At 43.2% G+C, this 26,872-nt stretch overlaps 1 protein-coding gene across 2 annotated transcripts in view; it reads right to left on the bottom strand.

The window, feature by feature from the left end:
* The window catches only part of SCLT1 (sodium channel and clathrin linker 1), a 317,891-nt gene that overhangs the window by 23,813 nt on the left and 267,206 nt on the right, over nucleotides 1-26,872 (bottom strand). For both annotated transcript variants that reach the window (XM_075348629.1, XM_075348639.1), the window contains 2 exons: nucleotides 24,503-24,695; nucleotides 15,667-15,863 (listed from right to left, as the gene is read on the bottom strand). In XM_075348629.1, coding sequence (XP_075204744.1) covers nucleotides 15,667-15,863; nucleotides 24,503-24,695 — 390 coding nt within the window. The remainder of the gene's footprint in view (nucleotides 1-15,666; nucleotides 15,864-24,502; nucleotides 24,696-26,872) is intronic.

Raw genomic sequence — 26,872 nt, 5'->3', positions numbered from 1 at the left:
GGCAGAGTGATAACAATCAAAAAGACTGCTGGAGCACCATTGCAAATGTGAACAGGGTGCTAGCTAAAAAAATACACAATCTATATAAAGTGAAAGCTGCACACCAAATTCAGAGAAATATGAACAAGCATAACTGCTGTATAATACATAAGGAAAGAAAAATACAATTAGCCATGTGAAAAATTGAAAAAAATTGAAATGTGACATTGCATAACTGCTGAGGATTATTTGAAAAAAGAGATATTTAGCTAATGTATTAATCAATTCATTACTGCCCCATAGCACTTCACGGTAATCTCTTATTTATGGGGTCCCTAACCAAATGTTACCTCTCTGTGCGGTTAAAACCTGCTTGTGTATGGGAAGCAGAGTGGCTCGACGGAAGCCTCTCCTCAGTGTAAGACATATGAAAGCCCGCGTAGAGTTTGCAAAAAAACCATGATGGACTCCCAGACTATGAGAAATAAGATTCTCTGGTCTGATGAGACGAAGATAGAACTTTTTGCTGATAATTCTAAGTGGTATGTGTGGAGAAAACCTGGCACTGCTCATCACCTGCCCAATACAATCCCAACAGTGAAACATGGTGGTGGCAGCATCATGCTATGGGGGTGTTTTTCAGCTGCATGGACAGGATGACTGGTTGCAATTGAAGGAAAAATGAATGCGGCCAAGTACAGAGATATCCTGGAAGAAAACCTCTTCCAGAGTGCTCTGGACCTCAGACTTGGCCGAAGGTTCAACTTCCAACAAGACAATGACCCACACAGCTAAAATAACAAAGGAGTGGCTTCAGAACAACTCTGTGACCATTCTTGACTTGCCCAGCCAGAGCACTGACCTAAACTCAATTGAGTATCTCTGTAGAGACCTGAAAATGTCTGTCCACCAACATATCTGCCGGAACTGGAGAGGATCTGCAAGGAAAAATGGCAGAGGATCCCCAAATCCAGGTGTGAAAAACTTATTGCATCATTCCCAAGAAGACTCATGGCTGACCTAGCTCAAAAGGGTGCTTCTACGCAAAGTTGAGCAAGGGGTCTGAATACTTATGACCATGTGATATTTCAGATTTTCTTGTTTAATAAATTTGCAAAAATTTCTACATTTCTGGGATTTTTTCTGTCAAAATGGAGTGCAGTGTACATTAATGAGAAAAAAAATGAAGTTTTACTAATTTACCAAATGGCTGCAATGAAACAAAGAGTGAAACATTTAAAGGGGTCTGAATAGTTTCCATACCCACTGTATGAGCTTTCCTTCTCCATTCACAGCTAAATCTAGCCACAACATTCTGCTCACGGGAGCTCTGAGGATTGTTAGGGTACGTGCCCATGATCAGGAAGCAGCGGTTCCTGACCTGTGGAGCAGCGAGTCTACTCTACAGGAGATCGCAGCTGCTCGTGTCGATGATCAGGGTTCAGGCAGTTGTGGTCTCTCTCTTCTATTCTCCCTGTGGAGAACACCCGCGACTCCGCAGCAAACAACTCCTTTTTTGTGGCTCGGGAAGCCGCACCGCAGGTCAGTTTACACTGCAGGCAGTACACGCACAGTGGGTATGAGATTTCTAGAAATTCCATCCACTGTGCTTATACTGTACATCACAGGGTTTTGGACGCAGCTGAAACATGCTGTGTCCAAAACGCTGTGAATCCTGATCGGGGGCACGCAGCCTTACATAGTAAAAGTAAGGCTTTGTTCACACCTTAATCAGGGATAACAGAAGCATTGCCAGATATATACGTTGTACATATGACACTGTATATTCATATAGTAGATAATGTCAGCTATTGTCCACAATGATAAAAAAAAAAAATTAAGGAAAAAAGGAATGTTGTGATATTCTAACCCAGCAGAGGTCAAAATGCCACACTTTTGGCCTCAGTCAGTTCAATGGGGGCTTATGATCATGTTCACATGACCAGATGTGAACAAGGAGAATCTGTCAGCAGCTTCTTGCTATGTAATCTGAGGACTGCATGCTGTAGGAGTTACAAAAACAACTATGCCTCTCTTATCAGGCTGTGTGCTGTTGTTTACTTAATCTAAAAGCTTTATCACCTAGTGATTGTCATTGCTAGACTACAATGTCATATGCATGGCAGTCCAGCATGCCTCCTCCTGTGATTGACACCTCAATATCAATGTATAATTTCTATTGAGTGTGGGCGGGACTGCTCTCTCAGCTCTGCTGCTTTCCTAAATCTAAAAGCTTTGTCAGAACGGCTGCAACCAGTAATCTAAGTGATACACTGTTGGATTCAGATTCTTCTTGCCTGCATCATGCTGCTCTCAGATGAGGTAGCAAAAACCCAATGTGAGATTCCCTTAAGGGTGCTTTACACGCTGCGACATCGCTAGCGATTGCTAGCGGTCGCGAGCGTTAGCACCCGCCCCCGTCGTTGGTGCGATATGTGGTGATCGCTACCGTAGCGAACATTATCGCTACGGCAGCGACACATGCACATACCTGTTCTGCGTCGTCGCTGTGACCGCCGAACAAGCTTTTCTCGCCCCCATTCACCTTTGGTGTCTCCCCTATTTCCTCATAGACTGTAAGCTTACGAGCAGGGTCCTCACTCCTCCTGGTATCTTAATTTTGTTATTTTGTATTGTCTCATATTGTCTGTATATGTCCCCTCTTAATTGTAAAGCGCTGCGGAATATGTTGGCGCTATAGAAATAAAACTTATTATTATTATTATCAATCCCTCCTTCAAGGGGAGGTGTGTTCAGCGTCACAGCGACGTCACAAAACAGCCATCCAATAGCAGAGGAGGGGCGGAGATGAGCGGCCGGAACATGCCGTCCACCTCCTTCCTTCCTCATTGCTAGTGGATGCAGGTAAGGAGATGATCGTCGCTCCTGCGGTGTCACACATAGCGATGTGTGCTGCCGCAGGAATGAGGAACAACCTCGCTATGTACGAGACAACGATTTTTGATAAATGAACGACCTCTCATATACCAACGATTTTTGTCTCTTTTGCGGTCGTTTAAGGTCGCTCCTGCCTGTCACACGCTGCGATGTCGCTAACGGCGCCGGATGTAACGACGTGACTCCGACGATATATCGTTAACGATGTTGCAGTGTGTAAATGGCTCTTTAGGCTCTGTGCGCACTAGCAAATTTGTTTTTCTTCAGGAAAATCCGCACCCTTATGCAGAATTCCTGCACCCACGACAATTACTGCGGTTTGCCGCGGGTTTTCCGCTGTTTGGTCCCTGCGGTTTTTTACCATTATCTATGGCAAACACCGGAGGTACCTGCGGAAATTAAGTGACATGCTCATTGTTTTTGTTCCAGAAATTCTGCAGCAAAAACCGGTAGGTAAGAAAACGCAGTGTGCGCACAGCATTTTTTTTTACCATAGGTTTTGCTGGGGAAGGACTGCAGGAAGGTTATGAACATTTTCTGCAGCATTTCTGCAGCAAAGACCGTGGCAAATCTGCAGCAAAAAACGCAGTGTGCGCACAGGGCACATGTGTAGAATCGGACATTTTCATAATGTCGCACCTGTGACGACATGGACTCTCATGGGTTAAAGTTTCTTAACATTCAGCCAGACAGGATGATAGATTGTTTATAGACGGGGGGATAAGTCCCTCATTGTTTTTACAAGACTCTTGTTGACTTATGTAATTGTGTTGGCCACTGAAAGCCAGACGTATTGTTTCTCCAGACTTTTCCAGTAATCATTGTATTGTAGTTGTGTATTGCTAATGTGATTACCTTAGTAGCCATTGTCTAGTCGGTGACTCCCAGACTACATGTATACCCTCAGTCTTTCTGTAGATATCATTTGGATGAACATTGTCCATGCAGCTTGAGATTCATCCAATGGGAGAGGCGCTCTTGCCCAACCAATCGATGAGGACGCAGTGTATCTAAGTGGAAGGCTGTGGCTATAAAAGGGACTTCTTTAAGCCACCAGGTTGTTGATGGATGCTGATGGATCCAGTCTAAACTCTCAGGAGCTGACTAGAGGATCAGGATATCTTATGGCTTCAATCTAGGGACTCCGGTTCCGGTTGGAGACCATATCCACAGCCTAGGGATTTCGACTCCGGCTGCCAGGATTGTAACATCATTCCAGGACTACCTAAGGAAGACACTCAGGTTGGGACAGTTCAGTCACCAGGCTACAGACTTTGCAGAGCTCACACAGCTTCCAAAATCTGGCATTATTCCTTTCTCGGTGGGTGCCCGCCAAAAGCGGGGTGCTGCTGGATTGGAGTAAATAGCCCTGGAACCTCTGAGGCATAAACATTCTAAATCCCTGGTGAGCCAGCGGAAGGGTGAGACTCTGTTGCCTGTTACATTTGTGTTTTGCTGGTTATGTGTTATGTGCCGTTAATTGCTTGGGGATCCAATAAAGTCTAATTATTGTGGTTCCCTCACCCTGAGTTGTCTGAGTAGTGTTACGCCCACGGTTAAGGAGGCCGGCGTTCAGTTGGGATGAGCCCGGAGCCACGCTGTCTTTCTAAAGGCGGCGGGTTTTAGTGGACGAGAGCACCCACTGAGCCCCGTGTCTCCACAGCACCTATAGGAGATACAATGTTGTTCCTCGTTCCTGCGGCAGCACACATCGCTGTGTGTGAAGCAGCAGGAGCGAGGAACATCTCCTTACCTGCTTCCACCGCCAATGCGGAAGGAAGGAGGTGGGCGGGATGTTTACGTCCCGCTCATCTCCGCCCCTCCGCTTCTATTGGCCGCCTGCCATGTGACGTCGCTGTGACGCCGCACAACCCCCGCTCCCTTAGGAAGGAGGCGGGTCGCCAGCCAGAGCGACATCGCAGGGCAGGTAAGTGCGTGTGAAGCTGCCGTAGCGATAATGTTCACTACGGCAGCTATCACAAGATATCGCATGTGCGACGGAGGCGGGTACTATCGCGCTCGGCATCGCTAGCATCAGCTAGCGATGTCGCAGCGTGCAAAGTACACCTTAGGCCAAGCACACATTAGGTCCATTTGTAGTCTACGGCTTAGTGCCAAAGGAGTTTTTTGAGGTAGTAAAAATGACAAGCTTCTCACCCGGAAACCAATACAACTGCTTCTATGAGCTATTTTTTATGCATTATTTTGTCCTGAAGCAGAATTTTATTGCATTCTGTTAGCATTTCCCTGAAGCATTTTCTGTAAACATTTTAATGTCTTTTTATAACTTTTATTTTAGAAGGTATGTGTGGTATTTTTTTTTCTCTCGCTTTTGAAGTCCTATAAGCAACAAATACAGTGATAGGATTTTATAAAGTAAAAATGTCTCAAGAACACTTACAATATGCTCAAAAAAACACACAGGCGTCTTTGTGTCGTTTTGGTAGTCTTCCCATAGAAAGGTAAACTTCTATTGTAAAGTATGGAGCGGCTTCATAGTGGAAAACGCCTGAAGAATGGCCAGGTCACTTCTCTTAAAAGTTTGGTGTTTTTAAAAACTTGAAACTAACTAACGCTATGTACGTGTGATGCCCCTGCGGTAACCAGGTGTCACAAAATAAGGTAACATCACGGTAACAACTCTGGTCCTGCATAACTATGCCAGTCAGTACACACACACCAGCACACCAGGACACTTACACTCCAAAACCAGGGCGGGAGACTGCCATAGAACCAGGTGACAGGGCTGGGCACTGTGAGCTAACAGGCAGCCAACTGGGGAGGGAGAGATCAGACCTAGGGAGGAGCGGGTGGCCTGGGGAGTGTGGGTAGAAAGCGGGAGGAGTCAGTTGGTTGAGGAGAGAAGAAGGAGAAGGTTGTTGTGAGAAGAGTCTGAAGTGAGAGGAGTAAGAAGGAGAGAGAGTAGATAGAAAAGGTGTCAAGACAGACAAAAGAATCTTGAGACACAGTGAAAGTATCAAAGACCCCGCCAAGACCCCAGTAGAAACAGCAGCCACTCAGAGGAGACAGTAACTGAAGAGCGAGTGATCAAACTCCAAGGACAGTGGAATCCTATGGGAGGGAGTAGTAATCCAGGGCTCCCAGTACTTTGCAAGCACGGGCTGCAGATCCCAGAACAGACCGGGACTTTAAGCCATATGTTAACTCTTCCAGGCGGGTGGGTTTCCAGGACTAATATGCCACCACTAACGTCTGAGGCATCAGCAGCAAAGGGAGGACTGGGACATATTCCCTTAAATAGTCCAAGCTGCTTATGGCAGGACCCTGACACCAGGAAGACCTCCAAGTGCTCCACGCCAGGGAGGACCCACACACACACACGAGTGCATCGGTGGCAAGTGGCACCAGGTCAGCTGGCACAGAGACACAGGACACGGGCGCACCAGGGATTCAGCACGTCCCCAGGGTGCGAACCCAGCTGTAAGTAAAGCGACCAAACTGCACTCTCCTGTCTGGACTGTTATTTCTCTGCGCCTCCACGTTAACCCCTACCGATCCCTGGGGAAAGCCTACTCGCGGAGGGCTTCACCATCCACGCTGCCCCATCCATCATCCCCAGAGAGGACGGGCAGCGGCGGCCATACCATTCCTGGCCGGGCACCGAGAGTGGCGTAGTCGGACTTTTTTTTTTTTATTATTTTTCCCTTTTTATTTAAAAACTGATCGACGGTGCCCGGGACCCCTCGAGCCACGGATCGCCCGGATCCAAGCAGCTCAGCTGCCCCGGGGCTCGACAAGCGCATGCTGCAGTTTTGTTTCTTCAGCAAAAAACGCACCCTCTGGCAGAAAAACGTACCCTCTGGCAGAAAAACGTACCCTCTGGCTTAAAACACATCAAAAAACGCATGACTTTTTGCTGCATTTCGGTGCGTTTTTGGTCTAATGAGGAGTACATTTTTGCCCATGCGTTTTTTTTCACTATATTTTCACTATATTCAATGCAAAAACACAGGTTAAAAATGCAGAAAGGCTATGGCTATGTGCGCATGCTACATCTTTATGGTGACTAAAAAAATGCATGTTTCTGGCCTAAAAAAACGCACCCGTGGCAAAAACGCATCTAAAAAACGCATGCGTTTTGCCGCGTTTTTTTTGCTGCGTTTTTGTAAATTAAAGGAGAAACAAAATAGGATAGGATGATTGATAGATATCTAGAATAGATAGAAAAAAATAGAAATAATAGATAAAACACATAGTATAGATAGAAAGAACATATAGAATAGATAATAAGAAAGAACAGATAGAATAGATGGAAAGAAGTAACAGAATTGCTCTATAGATACAGCAATAGTTAGCTTGACCAGCTGTTTTTCAATTTATTTTTTGTTAAAAAAAAATATGACTTGGGGTCGTCTCTATTTTTCATATCCAGCACAGGAACAGCAGCAGCTGCAGGCTGCAATCCTCAGCTCTCTGCTGTACCTTGGCTGGTTATGAAAAATTAAGGGGATCCCACGCTTTTTATTTTTTAAATGATTTGATTTATTTAAAGAAAAAAAATGACGTGGGGTCCCCCATTTTTCTAAAACCAGCCAAGGTGCAGCAGACAACTGGAGTCTGATATTATTAGGGTGGGAAGGGCCATGGTTATTTGGCCCTTTCCAGCCTAACAATAGCAGCCATGGCCGCCCCAGAAGTGGCGCATCCATTAGATGTGCCAATTCTGGCGCTGGACACGGCTCTTCCTGTTGCCCTGGTGCGGTGGCAATCGAGGTAATAAGGACTTAATAGCAGCCCATAGCTGCCACTAAGTCATATATTAGTCATGGCAGGCGTCTATCAGACATCCCCCATCACTAATCTGTAAGTGAAAGTAAATAAACACAAACACCCAAAAATCATTTATTTAAAATAAAAGACAAAAAAGCCCCCTCTTTCACCACTTTATTAACCCCAAAACACGCCTCTAGGTCCGACGTAATCCACACGAGGTCCAGTGACGCTTCCAACACTGACTGCTATATCTGCCAATCACAGCGCGCGGCCATAGAGCATGTTTGCCCACTGTGAGGGAATCCAACCATTCAACTAAGGACACGCTTAGGTATATATATTAGCTCTTGTGGGTATTAATATGTTATTTCTCATCTGCTGCTTGAAGCTACAGATTAAAAAATAGAAGGTGCATTACTGAGGCTAAACTTCCTAGTCATATTCAGGAGACCTAGGATAACAAGCCAAACCAAAAACTCCATTTGCAGACATGCATTTTGGGGTGTTGCCCCTCCTCAGTGCAAAGCAGGAGATCTGATTTGCCTAGGTGAGAGACCTCTGACTAGTGGTCTAAGGGGTACTTTGTACGCTGCTACATCGGTAACAATGTGTTATCGACGCTGCAGCGATAGTCCCTGCCCCCGTAACAGGTGCGATATCTTGTGATTGCTGCCGTAGCGAATATTATCGCTACGGCAGCTTCACATGCACTCACTTGCCCTGCGACGTCGCTCTGGCCGGCGACCCGCCTCCTTCCTAAGGGGGCAGGTCGTGCGGCATCACAGCGACGTCACACGGCAGGCGGCCAATAGAAGTGAAGGGGCAGAGATAAGCGGAATGTAAACATCCCGCCCACCTTCGTCCTTCCGCATAGCCGGTGGAGGCAGGTAAGGCGATGTTCCTCGCTCCTACAGCTTCACACACAGCGATGTGTGCTGCCTGCTGGAACGAGGAACAACATCGTACCGTCGCAGCTGCAAAATTATGGAAATGTCGGACCCTACACCGATCATACGATAACGACGAGTTTGCGCTCGTTAATCGTATGTAAAAGGATTTGCACACTACGATATCGACAGCGACGCCGAATGTGAGTCACTTTCAATTTGACCCCACCGACATCGCACCTGCGATGTCGTAGTGTGCAAAGTACCCCTAAGGGGGGACATTTCTTTTTGCAGAAAGTGCCAAGCCGGCGTAAAGAGACTTATAAGCCATGCAATGCTCCTCTGGAATTTGATCTCTGGTGCCAACTATTGGATGTAGCAATCATAAAAGCCTCTTGCATGGCCAAATCAAATCTTCTGTATTGCAATGAGAATGGACAATACCTGAAAACAAGTGTCAAAAAATGGATTTTCAACTTTGGCTTCTTATCCCAAGTCATGTGACAAGGCTTGTTAAAGGATCACAATTGAGTTTTAGGATTGCTACATCCAATAGGTGGAGCAAACCAAGTTCTCTTCCTTCTAAAGAATCTATTTGCAAATTAATATTTCCTGGAGAGCATTGCATGGCTCATAAGTCTCCTTACATTGGCTTGGCACCTTCCACAAGGAGAAACGTTCCCCCTTAAACTATCAATCAAAAAACACATCAAAATCTACATACTGTCTGTTGTCAACAGTGGCAGTTACATGCATGTAATCGCATACATGGATGTATTCGGTGATATAATGTCAGTGCATGCAGGGAATTGCAGACGTGGATGTATTTAGTGGTATAGTGGCAGGTATACTGTATGTGTGTAAATATTCTCATTGATGTATTTGGTGATATAATGGCAGCTGCATGCATGTAATTATACACGTGGATGTATTTGGTGATATAATGGCAGCTGCATGCATGGAATTGTACACGTGGATGTATCTAGTGATATAATGGCAGCTGTATGCATGTAATTATACACGTGGATGTATTTGGTGATATAATGGCAGCTGCATGCATGTAATTATACACGTGGATGTATTTGGTGATATAATGGCAGCTGCATGTATGTAATTGCACACGTGGATGTATTTGGTGGTATAATGGCAGCTGCATGCATGTAATTATACACGTGAATGTATTTGGTGATATAATGGCAGCTGCATGCATGTAATTGTACACGTGGAACTATTTGGTGATATAATGGCAGCTGCATGCATGGAATTGCACACGTGGATTTATTTGGTGGCATAATGGCAGCTGCATGCATGGAATTGCACACGTGGATGTATTTGGTGGTATAGTGGCAGCTGCATGCATGTAATTATACACGTGGATGTATTTGGTGGTATAGTGGCAGCTGCATGCATGTAATTATACACGTGGATGTATTTGGTGGTATAGTAGCAGCTGCATGCATGTAATTATACACGTGGATGTATTTGGTGGTATAGTAGCAGCTGCATGCATGTAATTATACACGTGGATGTATTTGGTGGTATAGTGGCAGCTGCATGCATGTAATTATACATGTGGATGTATTTAGTGGTATAGTGGCAGCTGCATACATGTAATTATACACGTGGATGTATTTGGTGGTATAGTGGCAGCTGCATGCATGTAATTATACACGTGGATGTATTTTGGTGGTATAGTGGCAGCTGCATGCATGTAATTATACACGTGGATGTATTTGGTGGTATAATGGCAGCTGCATGCATGGAATTATACACGTGGATGTATTTGGTGGTATAGTGGCAGCTGCATGCATGGAATTGCACACGTGGATGTATTTGGTGGTATAGTGGCAGCTGCATACATGTAATTATACACGTGGATGTATTTGGTGGTATAGTGGCAGCTGCATGCATGTAATTATACACGTGGATGTATTTTGGTGGTATAGTGGCAGCTGCATGCATGTAATTATACACGTGGATGTATTTGGTGGTATAATGGCAGCTGCATGCATGTAATTATACACGTGGATGTATTTGGTGGTATAGTGGCAGCTGCATGCATGGAATTGCACACGTGGATGTATTTGGTGGTATAATGGCAGCTGCAGGCATGTAATTATACACGTGGATGTATTTGGTGGTATAATGGCAGCTGCATGCATGGAATTGCACACGTGGATGTATTTGGTGGTATAGTGGCAGCTGCATGCATGTAATTGTACACGTGGATGTATTTGGTGGTATAGTGGCAGCTGCATGCATGGAATTGCCCACGTGGATGTATTTGGTGATGTGTATTTATATAAAACACTGTCTCATGGCATTACTGCACGTCACATAAATCAGAAAGGAACTGCTCTATCAGCACATCCTTGACTATGGGGCTTGGGCCTGTAACTTGAGGCAATCATAAAGTTGCTTTTCTTATTTTAGTATACATTAAACTGGCTTTTATGAAACTCTTTGATTACAATTTTTGAAAGAAAAATATCCTGTGCCCTAACATCGTTACAGCCTAAAAATGTCAAATGTTATGACCGTAGCCACATTAATATCATATCCTTCAGAAATCCAAGTGCAGCCCTAGACTAATATGCGATTCTTTATAAAGTCAGGCCCTGACCATTCTAAACCAAAATTACGAAGTTAGATCATCACATGGTTCTAATTGACCACGACTTGCGGCCAAGTGCAGCCGGCCTGGATCAGTTTGCAAGTTCGTAAAGAAATCGTACCACTTGAAAATACATTATGAGAGCTGTGTCTACTTATTAGTACTAAAATTATTTAAAAAAAAGCTGTAAAATTAATATGGACGAACAAACAAGGAGGGAGCAGTGACTGAAACACTTTTTCAAAAATGTGACACTGGCTCTCCGTTAACATACAAGCTACTTGCACTTGCAACACTTTATTACAAGTGTCTGAAGGGATGAGAATTGTTCTCTGGTCGTAGCAGCTATGAAAGTAATTAATCTTCTTCCATGTACAGTGCATAACTGATGCCGGAGTCTAAATTAATAGACATTCTTGTGAATATGACCTACGGTCTATAAGCTGGCATGACGACGTGAAATATCATGTACATTAACACCCATGTAATCATCACTTTGATGTAGGAAGAGGTGCCTCAATTTGCAATATGCCAAGAAGCGGATGGCACAGAGGCAGCCAATGACAATAGATTGCGGTGTCTGGCTCAATGTTCTGCAGATACGGCTTCTATTAGGCTGCTAACTCTTCAGAGTGACTGCTTCTCCCATACCAATTTAAAAATCTGGGCAGCGTTCCAGCATAGTCTCGGGAAGATTTACAGATCTTCTGTCAGCACACAAACAAGGAAATAAAAAAAAAAAAGACACAGACGTGCACTTATATTCAAATACTATATCCAGCGGAAAACAAAACTACAAATGCCACATGCGGCTCGGCCTCCATGCTGAATAATTACCCAGTTTAAACACATAACAGCTGTATTTTCCACCATTCAGGGTCACTATTTGCTGAAGCCATTCTCCAGCAGTATAAATAACACTGCAACATTAAATTCTGCTGAGCAAGTTTTTAATTAGCATACCTTGGAAAAAGCAAAGCTCTTGGATGAGCTTCAAGTCTCAGCAAAAATGTCAGCTAAAGGGCACGGAGAATGAAAGCAATGTGTATGCAATGCATATTTGTAAATACAGATGAAGGGCGTGCACACTCGGGCCACACTAGTAATTCGTTTTCTCACTTTGGTTCCCTGGCAGAATAGAAATATAGTTTCCTTGTAGAATACAAATAGAATCCGCTATATCATGGTGACATATTCTGGAGTAGGACGGTTTTCACTCGGCTAAACTTAAGCTGGTGGTAATATAGCTGACATGGCAAAACACAATGTATTAATAGGGGAAATATGAAGCGTCGGCTGCACACTCCACTTCTGGGTGATCTGACAGTACATGGACTCCTCTTGTTGTGTTTCTACCTTATTCACTAACTCAATAAATACCTTTTCCAAGAATTGTCCTACCTCTCCATCTCGCTGAAGGTGGCTCAGTTTTACAAAGAGAAGCTGTAGGCTCTGTCTAACTACATGGATAGTAAAGTGACTCTATAGGCGAGAGCACCGCTTCCAATAAAATGAAAGCCTTTCAACGGCTACATTCAGCCTCAATAGTCCAAAAATCACACAGGCTGACATGTTGAGGAATGATCCATGATGACTGTGGACTACTGATCCACGTAAAAATCCAAGATATGATAAATACTCATACAATATTAATAAATAATTAGGATTGTATTAGTACAATGTGCAATACAGGGTAATATTGTGGTACCGTGTTAGTATTTCAATTGATTTTTCTGGCTATGTCCCATGAATGACAAAAGTATTTTAGGAGTGATACCTTTATAGGCTAAGCAGAAAAATTATATTAGCAAGCTTTCAGAGCACAGAGGCTCCTTCTTCAGGCGAATAAATTTGTAATTTGCCAGAAGAAGGAGCCTCTGTGCTCTGAAAGCTTGCTAGTATGATTTTTCTGGTTAGCCTATAAAGGTATCACGCCTAAAATAATTTTGTCATTCTTGGGACATAGTATTTCAATTGATTGTATTAGTACAAATTAGAAACTAAAAACAACATAGCACAAAGACATGACTCCCTGAGGAAGCAGTATGTGAAACGCGTGTTGGGCATCCTAATGCTATGTTCTTTAAATTTTGTAGAAATAAAATCATAGATATTTATCAATATTGTATATTAACTTATTTATTGTACTGAGGTATTTGGTGCTTGTGTTTTCAATTGGTATTCTTTAGTAAAAAAAAAATAAATATATAGCTTTTGGTATTTTTGGGTAATGTCTTCTTTGGATAGATTTATATTTACTGATTCACTTATCTGTAAGAAGATAAAGACACTAGGGGAGATTAATCAAGGTAAATGTGCCATAATTCTGGAATAATTTACACCAAGAAACCGACTTTCATGACTGTGGACTACTGATCCACATAAAAATCCAAGATATGATAAATACTCATACAATATTAATAAATAGGATTGTATTAGTACAAAATAGAAACTAAAAACAACATAGCACAAAGACATGATTCCCTGAGGAAGCAGTAAGCGAAACGCGTGTTGGGCGTCCTAATGCTATGTTATTTCTACTTTATACAAATAAAATCATAGATATTTATCAATAATGTATATTTACTTATTTATTGTACTGGGATATCTTGGATTTTTGTGTTTTCAATTGGTATTCTTTAGTTAAAAAAAATATATATAGTTTTTGGTATTTTTTGGCAATGTTTTCTTTGGATAGATTTATATTTACTGATTCAGTTATCTGTAAGAAGATAAAGATACTAGGGCATATTAATCAAGGTAAATGTGCCATAATTGTGGCATAATTTACACCAAGAAACCGACTTTCATGACTAGCACCATATTTATCATGTGTTTAGGACACTTTTTGGAACATAACACATAATAAAGGGGATGTGTCATTACAGAAGACTGAGAATTAGGCAATACCGATAAACGCCCCAAAGTCTACATAAATCACAATGTGAATCATCTATAATTACACATCAACAGTCTAATAAATGGAATGAACAGGTAGACACTTAGGGCAAAATGTCTTACAGATGTTCCTACCACCCCACACCTGAGGCACGTGATCAGGGAGACCTTTTACATCCACATGACAATAGAGCACTTCACTTTTGTAATCATGGCAGCTTGCAAACCAAAGTAGAGCGCCACTACGAATGGCGGCCATATGTGTGTATTACATGATAACCAATAATGACAGTGGGACAGAAAAATGAACAGTAACTACCCTTCCCCCCACCCACCCCCAGCTATTATTGCTAAGTGCAAAGGGGTTGTGGCAATGTTACCTGCTAAGTCAGCTGACTGTTGACTGATTAACAGGTTAAGTCCAAAGTGGATGATCAATTAGTGAAATGTCCTCCCTGTACCTAGTGACATATGAGCTACCATATTCCTTAATAATAGACTGTAGGACAGGACAGTGTCCACCGATGCTGTAAGAAACCACATTTATATTATACAGTGTGGTTTAATGTTCTGAAATATAAATGACTGCGAATGGAGCAAATTAAATAAAATATAGAATCTAGGAAATATCAAGCCGACCGCGTCAAGTAGCTTTAGTGTATGAAAAGCTGGAGCTGATAATCCAGTGATTAATGACACGAGGGAAGGGGTTACTCGCTAAAATCTGGCTTTTTGTGAAATTTGTAGGTCAATTAGAGGTAACAGGTTAGGGAGCAGCGAGTGCTTTCTGTAAAGGTAAAGCCTCAAAATGTAAAAAAATATTCCAATAAAAATAGATTTTAAAGATTAACTAGATATAAATGTGAAATATTTCTTCTGACCCTCTGAAGCAGGAGCGCACATCTCCACCATCCTCCTGACTTCCTGCTTATTTGGTGGGCGGACGCTCCTGCTTGAGTGACAGATCCGGCCAGTAGTATAGTTGGATTACCGGCCTGGATGGTGTGTGCTCTCAATACTGCTGTATGAGGCCGCCTTGCCACTACAGCATATGAGGGGAAAGGGCTAGAGAAATGTGTCCGAGAGCTAATCCCGAACTGTAGTGATCCCGATGCAGTGGTTAGAAGCTCAATAAGAAAGTGGTAGTAAGCACTGCACATGATCAGCAGACAGCAGCACTTGACAGTCTCCTTGACAATGAGCGGCCAACAATGAAAAGCACAGAAACAGTTCTCTTGGGAATGGAGGCAAAGTGTAACAAACAATAAACTATATAGTGGCTTTTACTACACATACACATCTATGGGGATGGGAATAACTGTACAATAAGAACATGGAATGGATGGTCGTGAAATGAGAATCAATCAGTAGAGAACAGTAAGTTCACAATAAGTAGCTTCTTTTGCCTTTCCATTCGGAAACTTAAAGGACACCACGATGACCTGCAATTCTGTAACCAAATGATAATGAGTAGTGTGCCAACTGACCCGTGGAACGGCTATTGTCCATGGACCGGCACTCAATGGCACAAAGTGAGATAACAAGATAGGAGTGTGGGGGGGTCAGGACACTATTATATTCTAGAAGAAGTTTCCATGAATCCAGGCACATGAAAGTTGTGTGGGGTAGTTCAGGAGGGAGGCGTTGTATACATACCTCAGTTTTCTCAGCCTTGTCTCTGTGCTTTTAGTAAGGTTGGTCGTCTCTTCTTTCCACTTGTAGCTTGCCTTCTGCTGAGCCATCAGAAGCTTCATTAATTCCTCGATAGACTTCCGAAATCCATCCTCCATTTCCTGTAACTGCACCTTGAAGCCTTGCTCCTTTACAGAAAATTCATGCCCCAAAGTGCTTACCTGTAAGAATAGGTAATGTACACTGACAAAGTGACAAAGACAACCCATAGGATAGAGTTACCACAATATTACCTATATAGCATCCCCCCACAATGGAAACTACATTGATGCCCATGGTGGATTATGAACAGTGAAATGTTATAGGTCGGCCATTTTCTCTTGTTCGTGTCGCTTTCCTCCCACACTGACCTGTCTGTACAGACAATGGCTTCTGATGGAGTCATGTGATCAGACCAGTCCATCAGCTCCAACATAAAAACACCACACATGGGAAAGCTGGAGGAGCTGATGGAGAGGTCAGGTCACATGACTCCCGGAGCAGCCATTGTATTGACAGACAGTGTGTGAGGAAAGCGGCACTAACAAGAAAATTGCCGACCAATGAAAATTGCTTAACAGTTTTGACTCATTTTCTGACAAGAACCTTTGTGACCCAGGATAAGACCTAGGGGCTCTACCTGTATTATTATAGATTCCTCCATAATAGAATATACAGCGGGTGTAATAAGTATTGAACACGTCACCAATTTTCTAAGTAATTCTATTTCTAAAGGTGCGATTGACATCAATTTCTCACAAGATGTCAGTAACAACCCATCCAATCCACACAGGTAAATAAATCAAACCATAGATACCCATTCATTTACTGATGTGCAATAATGAGAAAAGACACATGGAAAAATTATTGAACACTCTTACAGAAATTCATTTAACCCCTTAAGGAACAGGCAATTTTTGGGGTTTTACGCTTTTGTTTTCTCCTCGCCTTATTTCAAGAGCCCTAACTTTCTTATTTTTATATATAGCTGTATAAGGGCTTCTTTTTTGCGGGTAGAGTTGTATTTTTTAATGAAATTAAGACATTTTGAAAGAAAGATAAAAGCTTGCTTGTGTCATGACTTTTCGAAGACTAACGTTTTTTAATTTTCGGGATATGGAGCAGTGTGAGGACTTGTTTTTTGCGCCCTGAGACTATGTTTTTATTGGAATTATTTTGGGTTGAACGTGGTGTTTTTGATCGCCTATCATTACATTTCTTTCTGTTGATGTGGATGCAGAACAACCGCAATTCTGAGGGTTTTGATTTTTTTCTTGCTACACTGTTTACCGATCAGATTAATTTATTTTATATTTTGATAGATCGGACAGTTACAGACGCAGCAATACCATATATGTGAATTTTTATTTCTTAAACTTTTAATATGGTAAAAGGAGGAGGGTAATTTTAGCTTTATTTTTTATATTGTTTCAAACATATTTTTCTCTTTTTCAAAGTATTTAAAAGTTCCTTTAGGGGGCTTGAACCTGCAGTGGTCTGGTCACTTGTGCTATATACAGCAGTGCCACAGCATTTAGAAGAAATCACACCAGCCACGGGCTGGTTTTCACAGTACAGTGATGACACACATTGGCGTCCTGCAATCGGGCGGATGAGGGGTCGGAACAGCACGCCCCTGCCGCTGGGCGTTAAATGATGCTGTCAGAGACTGACAGTGGCTTTTAACATGTTATAAAGCAGCAGGCGGTGCGTCACTCCATCCGTGGCTGATCGAAGAGGATGAAGGCTGAACAATTCAGTCTTCATCTGCAGGGAAAGATGTAGGCTCAGCATGAGAGCCCACATCAAAGGCACGTATACAGATTATGACATGCACAGCACAATATAAGTTGTTAAGGGGTGATATTTTGTACAGAATCCTTTGTTGGTGATGACAGCTTCAAGAAGCCTCCTGTATGGAGAAACTAGTTGCCTGTATTGCTCAGGCGTGATTTTGGTCCATTCTTCCACACAAACACTCTTCAAGTCCTGAAGGTTCTGTAGGCTTCTTCTATGAACTCTGAGGTTTAAGGCGGGCTTTGCACACTACGACATCGCAGGTGCGATGTCGGTGGGGTCAAATTGAAAGTGACGCACATCCGGCATCGCATGCGACATCGTAGTGTGTAAAGCCTAGATGATACGATTAACGAGCGCAAAAGCGTCGTAATCGTATCATCGGTGCAGCGTCGGCGTAATTCATAATTATGCTGACGCGACGGTCCGATGTTGTTCCTCGCTCCTGCGGCAGCACACATCGCTGTGTGTGAAGCCGCAGGAGCGAGGAACATCTCCTACCAGCGTCACCGCGGCTTCCGTAGGATATGCGGAAGGAAGGAGGTGGGCGAGATGTTTACATCCCGCTCATCTCCGCCCCTCCGCTCCTATTGGCCGCCTGCCGTGTGACGTCACGGTGACGCCGCACGACTCGCCCCCTTAATAAGGAGGTGGTTCGCCGGCCAGAGCGACATGGACAGGTGAGTCCATGTGAAGCTGCCGTAGCGATAATGTTCGCTACGGCAGCTATCACAAGGATATCGCTGCTGCGACGGGGGCGGGGACTATCGCGTGCGACATCGCAGCATCGGCTTGTGATGTCGCAACGTGCAAAGTGCCCCTTAGCCCTTCCATGAATTTTCTATTGGATTCAGGTCATGTGATTTCCTGGCCATTCTAACAGCTTTCTTTTCTTTCTCTAAAACCAAATGAGAGTTTCCTTGGCTGTGTGTTTATCTTACTTGAATGCTCACCCTCATTTCATCTTCATCATCCTAGCAGATATGTAATGACCCAATAGGGGTCATTACAACCTTTTCTTCATTCATAGGAGATTGAGAATGGGTTGCCGAGTAGTGGCAAACCCCTTTTACTTAAACAGTGACAAACATTTATCTCCCTGTCTATTCTGCTGGCACAGGGACAACCAGAACAAATGGTGGAGAGTTTGTGATGCTTGTGCTAATTGACAATATTCTACTTTCACAACAAATTTGTCTTCCATCTGATGGATGATTTCCATCTGAAGTCTATGGAATGGTAAATAAGCAAAAAAATTCTCTGGGGTATACATATATGGCAAAGGTATATTATCTGACTTTTTATTCAACTGGGCAATATATGGAAAGACTCAAGCCCCTCGTAAACTAGTTTTATAAATTCAGCATGTTAGTCACTGCCTGTGTAGCATATTTTAAGTAATGTAACAAATGTCACAGTCCACATGGATCTATTGCACCTCAATCTTCTGATTGTTTTCTATTTCTTTATAATATTGGTTATAGATGTAGAAATGGATCTGTTTTTACAGAATTGTACAAAAAGCGGATAACAAGAAATACTATTCATGTTAATAAGATTACAATACATAATAATTGCTCTCAGAGCGCTCCAAGTGTTTGCATTGTTCAATTTGCCATCTGTCTGTTGCGGTAATTTGCATGGATATATTTGGCGCTTTGAATTGTAATTTATGGAAAGTGCTCAGTTTCTAATTACTGTACAGAAAAATACATAAATAAATCCTTTGCATGGCCTTCTCAGACCAGAAACAAAACCAGAGTTTGCTTTCCACTTTTGTTTTAGCATAAAAAGCTGGCGGAGGGTGGGTAACTTTTGGATTCGCAGCTGTGATAAACCCACTGTAAAGCACGGTCCCAACGTTACATTGAGAATTCATGAAATGGAAAACAACTGCTTCTTGGAAAGACTGCTCATCATGGATAATTTTCTACAACTCATGTATATTGAGTTTCTGAAAATGATATAGCGCCAACAGGTTTTAGGCTATGTGCGCACGTTGCGTATTTGCATGCAGTTACGCTGCGATCTGCACCGCAGCGTAACTGCATGCGTCCTGCGTCCCCAGCATAATTTATGAAGATTATGAAGGAGACGTGCGCACGTGGCGTATTAGAACGCAGCTCTTCGGCTGCTGTCCGAAGAGCGCGTTCTAAGAAGTGACATGTCACTTATTCTGTGCGCTCTGCATGCAGCGCCCGCTCTGTCTATGGGTGGGGCTGCACTCAGAGTGCATGAAATCGGCTTTTTTTTTTTTCATTATGGACTCTTTCTGCAGCGATTTGAAGCGCACGTGTGCTGTTCAAATCGCTGCAGAAATTTCTGCAGGGCAGAACGCTACGTGCGCTCATAGCCTAACAGCGCTGTAGAAAGACTGCCAGCTCCTTTGGGCTCCCAATCTTATTTCTCACATTACACATAACAGGGCTCATTTTGAAGGAAATCAATTACATTATTGGAGTGTGGTAGCAAATTTAACCAATTCAAGACCTCTGCTGCTGACCAGTCACACTATATAGGATATTTTCGTTTATACGGTTTAAAGAGCTGTAATCATTTTTCAGAGTTTGGATGTTCAAGTAATTACTGCGCTTTTTTTCCGTAATACATGAGACTTAATTTTAAGGTTGCAATCATATTCTCTTTTTTTTACCTGCTGATGTCAGCAATAACCGAAGAAAAATTAAAGGACATAAGTGGCTCTTTTTCCAAATTTTTTATGAACGCTAAGAATAACTAAAATATATTTAAAAATGTGTTCCCTATTCTGCAACAAATGTCTTTATTAGTGATGGGCGGCGAATAGTAACTGTTCGTGTTCGGATTATTCGTAACGAATCCCAAAGTATTATTCTGGTATTCGTCATGAATAACAAACCTAATGCAAGTCATTGAAGAAAAAAAAGAGCATTTTTCTTGCTGTGATGAATACTATAATACCGTATTTTATGGCATATAAGATGACTTTTTAACCCCTGAAAATCTACTAAAAAGTCAGGGGTCGTCTTATACGGCGGTGCACAGTGCCGTCATGGCTTTACTGCAGTTGTTTACACACAATAAAAGACGTTCTCACCTGTCCTCCGCTCCCGCGCTGCCTCCAGCTGTTTCTTGCAGTCCACAGGCACACAGAACCCTGTGTGATAGCGTCCAGTGCACGGAGTGGCCGCTGCAGGATGTCATCATGGCTTTACTGCAGTTGAATGCTTTACGGCGCCACAAAGCATTCAACTGCAGTAAAGCGCTGAAAGCATCGGTGGCCCTGTGTATTGAACGCGATCATGGAGGGGTCTATGTGCTTGCGGTCCACAAGAAGCACTTCAGCATGATCGCATCCCGTACACAGGGTCGCCGCTGCTGTCAGTGCTTTACAGCAGCTGAATCCTTTGTGGTGCCGTAAAGCATTCAACTGCAGTAAAGCCAAGCATTCAACTGCAGTAAAGCCATGACGACATCCTGCAGCGGCCACTCCGTGCATCGGACGCTATCACGGAGGGGTCTGTGTGCCTGTGGTCTGCAAGAAACAGCTGGAGGCACCGCGGGAACGGAGGAAAGAAGAGAATATCTTTTATTGTGTGTAAACAATGGCATAGTAGGGGACAAGAAAAGGACAAGTAGGAGGACATTACTAAACAATGGGCTCATTACTGCAGGGGACATTACTAAAAAAATGGGCTCATTACTGCAGGAGACATTACTAAACAATGGGCATATTACTGCAGGGGACATTACTAAACAATGGGCATATTACTGCAGGGGACATTACTAAACAATGGGCACATTACTGCAGGGGACATTACTAAACAATGGGCATATTACTGCAGGGGACATTACTAAACAATGGGCACATTACTCGGGTCGGCTTATACTTGAATATCTAATATATAAAGCTGAGTGTGTGTGTGTGTGTGTGTGTGTGTGTGTGTGTGTGTGTGTGTGTGTGTGTGTGTGTGTGTATGTATGTATGTCCGGGATTGGCATCTGCACCGTCGCAGTTACAGCCCCAAAATTTTGCACACTCACACGTCTGGACCCCGAGAGCGGCATAGGCTATGTTGTGAGGCGAAATTTTAACCCCGCGCATTCCAATTTACCAATCAATTTTGCCCCTATCTACATAATGGGGAAAAAGTGAAACGAAAAGTGTATCCGCACCGTCGCATTTACAATCACAAAATTTTGCACAGACACCTCATGTGACCCAGGGAACGTTGTAAACTATGTTTTGACAGGAAAATTTAACCTCCACGCTTTACAGTTACTCTCCAAAAACATGCCTCCATTAAAGTAAATGGAGCCTGGAACTACAGGTTATTAGTAGGAGCTGTGATTGGTTGCTATAGGAACAAAAGACATTCATAGTATAAGAAGCTTATATGTGAGGTAATAAGATGTCGGTGGGGAGACGGATAGAGAGAGACAGACAGAGAGACAGACAGAGAGACAGAGACAGACCTGGAAAGAGACAGACCTGGAAAGAGACAGACCTGGAAAGAGACAGACCTGGAAAGAGACAGACGGGGAAAGAGACAGACGGGGAAAGAGACAGACGGGGAAAGAGACAGACGGGGAAAGAGACAGACGGGGAAAGAGACAGACAGACATGCAGACAGGGACAGAGACAGGCAGACAGGGAAGGATGAGACAGCCAGAGAGACATACAAAGATAGATGGGGAAAGACACAGACCTTGATAGCGACAGATGGGGAAAGAGACAGAGAAATAGAGACAGACAAGGAAAGAGACAGACAGACAGGCAGACAGGGAAAGAGACAGACAGGAAAAGACACAGACAAAGAGACGGGGAGACAGACGGGGAAAGAGACAGACCTGGGAAAGAGATAGACCTAGAAAGAGACAGATGGGGAAAGAAACAGAGATTAAGGCCCCACTCACACTTGCGCTATTTTGACGCAAACGGAATCCGTCAGTAATGTAATACAGTTCATTTATTTACAGTGGAAGCACGTTAATATGCCGCGTGAGTGTGTCATGTAGTACCCGCTTGTGTCCACATGGTGTCGCGCTTCCACTGTAAATAAATGAACTGTACTACATTACTGATGGATTCCGTTTGCGTCAAAATAGCGCAAGTGTGAGTGGGGCCAGAGACAGACAAAAAAAGAGACAGACAGAGACAGACAGACGGGGAGACAGACGGGGAAAGAGACAGAAGGAGCACATTACTTGGCCAATTTAGTTAAATCTGTGTGGAATATCTGTGGTGTTGAAATATATGTTGTGAAATACTTCTATTAGTTTAGTTTTTGGCTTTTTTATAATTACATTTCTATCTATTTGTTTTGTGGTTTTTGTGTGCACAATAAATTTTTGTTAATACATTCTATTTTGTTAACAACAGTTATTAACCCGGGCGAAGCCGGGTAGTACAGCTAGTATATGATATATCCCAAACTCTATATTTTAACTGGAGAAGTTGGGGGTCGTCTTATACACCCAGTTGTCTTATACACTGAAAAATACAATAATATAATAATATTTACTCGACTTGTACTCGGTAAGCATTATCTGAACACGAATAGTTACTATTCATCCATCTCTAATCTTTATATATTGAATAAGTGGTGTTAAAAAAAAAAAATAAATGGTAGGTGCTCGCAAAGCAATTAGGCCCAAGCCACACGGCGAGAAAATCGGTGCGAGTGGAGTGCGATAAAACATCGAATTCCACTCGGACCAATTTTAGCCTGTGTGTCAGCGCCCATGAGCGATTATATTCTCAGCCCTAATCGGACCGAGCAAACAATCGCAGCATGCTGTGGGTGCAATGCGAGACTCTTTCTCTTGCACCCATTCAAGTGAATGAGGCGAGAGAAAAATCGCGCTGCATTTGCGGTACACCGCTGTACCGCGCGTGCAGAGCGAGAATGGCAATAGCCGTCTACGAAGGAGAGAGGGAGATTAATCCCTCCTGCCCATCCTCAGTGCTGGCCCGCCCCCCGCAGCTGAGGTCCGCTCGCACAGTCGGACCTCAGTCGCAGGGATACTCGCATGACACTCGGCTCCTGCTGTGCGGCCAGCGCGAGCAGAGTGTCATGCGAGCATCGCACTAGTGCTCCGTGTGGCCGCGGCCTTAGGATTGACAGAGGTATTTGTATTATATTTTTATTAACTATATATTTTTTTGGGAGGGGAGGAAGAGGACATTTTGGAGGGACATATAAATATTGCAATATTTTTATATTAATCTAATTTCCCTTTTGTTACTGAGAAAATGCAACCTCCTGGCTGTATGGCAGAGCTGTGTGGGCCTCCTATGACCCAGCATCTCCTACTTCCTCCTCCATACACAGTGGTCACACGGTGTATGGAAGAAAAAGCACTGTTGGCGCTACCTACTACTGCATAAACAGCGCTTGTTTAATAATAAACAGTCTCTGCCTTCTTTATGAGGACTCCGTCTCTCTCGGATAGGCAGATCCCGGCTCCCTACTTTGCAGTGACATTTTAAAACATCACTGAAAGAGTATGAACGCGACGGATGGACATTTAAAGTCATTGGGCAGCTGACGCAGTTCAGATCACGGAGTAAATAGGGGCAAACACAGGGAAAATATAAACTCCATGAAGATGTTACCCTTGGTGGGAAAAGAACTTAGGACCCCAATATAAAAGCGCTAACCACTGTCCCACCATAATTCTGTGTTAACACTCTGTAATCTGACTTAAAACATTGTACGAGTGAATGTTTATTATATTTACAATTTAGCTATTTTATTTTTGCAAACTAAACTTTTTTCTTTAATATATTTTTATAACATCTATCTGTCTATGCATATGTACATACTACCTTACTACCTGTTTCTATGATGCCTATGTAATAAGGTTGCCATATCACTTCTAGTTTGTAACAGTAATATCACATTAGGATATTACAGTTTCCTAAAAAAAAGTTTACCAAAGGTCCATTGGTTGAATATTATATATTTCTCCACAATCTCTTCTGTGGCAAAGATGAAGACAAATAATAGTATTGCGCACACAACCTTACGCTGCATATTACCTGAAATGTGACTTTTTGCTGCGCCTCTGTAGCTGACTTTTTCCACTCTTCCACATCTTTCCGTAACTGTTCATTTTCCTGCACGAGTTTTAACCTTTCCTCGCTCACACAGCTCCCCTCTTTTCTCTCTGACTCCAAAACCTCATTTAGCTTGTGAATAGCATCACGGCACCTTGACAGCTCCTCCTCAGAACTGAAAATACAAGATATTTCTACATTAAATATTTATCAGCTAATCACAAATAATACTCAGTAAGTTCACTCAACCTTTAAGACCAGGAGTGTACAAAAGAGCTAACATCTCCACCACTCAAATATTAAAAACCTGGAAGCCACAAACTGAGATTCTCAGCATTTAGGAACTTTTGTTTGGATATGTGCCATGGTTAAATAACGATTCTGCATTTATCAATGTATTTCGGCTCTTTTCTGCATTTTACTCAAAAGTAGTACTTTACTTTTACACATTAAAGTTGTTGTCCACTGCTAGACAATCCCTTTTGAATGTCCCCCAACGTGCTGCATAACATTAAAAAAAGCATACTTACCTGATGGACCATAGAGCTCCTTTGATCTGACCTAGGTTCCCCGGTGATTTTTTCATATATTAACAAGGTTATGTAGGTGGACGTCTGATTTGACGGGACTGTGAAGGCTGCAGCTGATCAGCATCCACTGGATAGGCTGCAGTAGTCATAGGAAATTGTTTAGGTCACAAGATGGCCTGCTGACACAAGGACTGACACAAGGACTCAGAGCAGAGGAGTGGTGCAGGTCCAGAAGGTAAGAATGATTTTTCTTTTAATTTTATGCAGCGCATTGAGGATATTCATACGAGTTACCATACACAAGGATGATGGCTTCACAATGGGTGAAATTCAATCCAAGTTTATTCCATCAGAAGTAAAAAATCGCAGACACGTTTCCACCTGTTGGTCTTTGTCAAGCATGATAAAGAACAAAAAGTTGAAATGTTGCTGCGATTTTCTACATCTGATGGAATAAACTTGGATTGAATTTCACCCATTGGGACGCGGTCATCCTTGCCTATGGCATGTCTGCATCAAGTGATCCCTTGATTATGAACGCGAGTCCCTCATCTGCTGAAAGTGTTGCTATACACAGTCATTTTTGACCTAGGTATTGTGAACTTTGTTTTTCTGTGATTCAATAGGAATTGTCCAATAGTGGACAGCCTTTAAAGGGAATCTGTCAGCAGGTTTTTGCTACCTCATCTGAGAGCAGCATTATGTAGGCAAAGACAATCAAAATCTAACGATGTGTCACTGAGTATACTGGGTGCAGCCATTCTGATATAGTCAAAGATTTTATTTTTTGTATGTAACAGAGCTTAACAAGCTGCCCCCGCCCACACCAGGCTTTCAGTGTACATTTCCATAGACAGAAGCTACTAATCACAGAAGGGGACAGAGACAGACTACAGCTCAGGCACTCCTCAGTCAGACTAATGATAAAACTAAGAAGCTTAAACTAAAGGTACCGTCACACTAAGCGACGCTCCTGCGATCCCACCAGCGATCTGACCTAGCAGGGGTCGCTGGAGTGTCGCTACCTGGTCACTGGTGAGCTGTCAAACAGGCAGATCTCACCAGCGACCAGTGACCAGCCCCCAGCGACACGTGGAAGCGATGCTGTGCTTGGTAACTAAGGTAAATATCGGGTAACCAAGCGCTTGGTTACCCGATATTTACCTTGGTTACCAGCGCACACCGCTTAGCGCTGGCTCCCTGCACTTGTAGCCAGAGTACACATCAGGTTAATAAGCAAATCGCTTTGCTTATTTACCCGATGTGTACTCTGGCTACGAGTGCAGGGAGCAGGGAGCCGGCGCTGACAGCCTGAGAGTGACGGACGCTAGTAACCAAGGTAAATATCGGCTAACCAAGCAAAGTGCTTCGCTTGGTTACCCGATATTTACCTTGGTTACAGCTTACCGCAGGCTGTCAGAAGCCGGCTCCCTGCACATTCAGTTCGTTGCTCTCTCGCTGTCACACACAGCGATGTGTGCTTCACAGCGGGAGAGCAACAACTAAAAAATGGTCCAGGACATTCAGCAACAAGCGGCGACCTCACAGCAGGGGCCAGGTTGTTGCTGTATGTCACACACAGCGACATCGCTAGCAAGATCGCTGTTGCGTCACAAAAACCGTGACTCAGCAGCGATGTTGCTAGCGATGTCGCTTAGTGAGACGTGGCCTTAACATTGCAGGTAAACAAAAACACACTTTGAGATAAGAGATGCAGGGCTGTAATCTGAATGTTAACTCTTAAGGCCCAGTCACACACAACGACTTACCAGCGATCCCGAAAATGATGCGACCTGATAGGGATCGCTGGTAAGTCGCTGGT

The sequence above is a fragment of the Anomaloglossus baeobatrachus genome, chromosome 1, assembly GCF_048569485.1.
Source record: "Anomaloglossus baeobatrachus isolate aAnoBae1 chromosome 1, aAnoBae1.hap1, whole genome shotgun sequence".
Classification (NCBI taxonomy): Eukaryota; Metazoa; Chordata; class Amphibia; order Anura; family Aromobatidae; genus Anomaloglossus; species Anomaloglossus baeobatrachus.
Note: the sequence above shows the minus strand (reverse complement) of the source record. Positions and strands in the feature narration are given on the sequence as shown.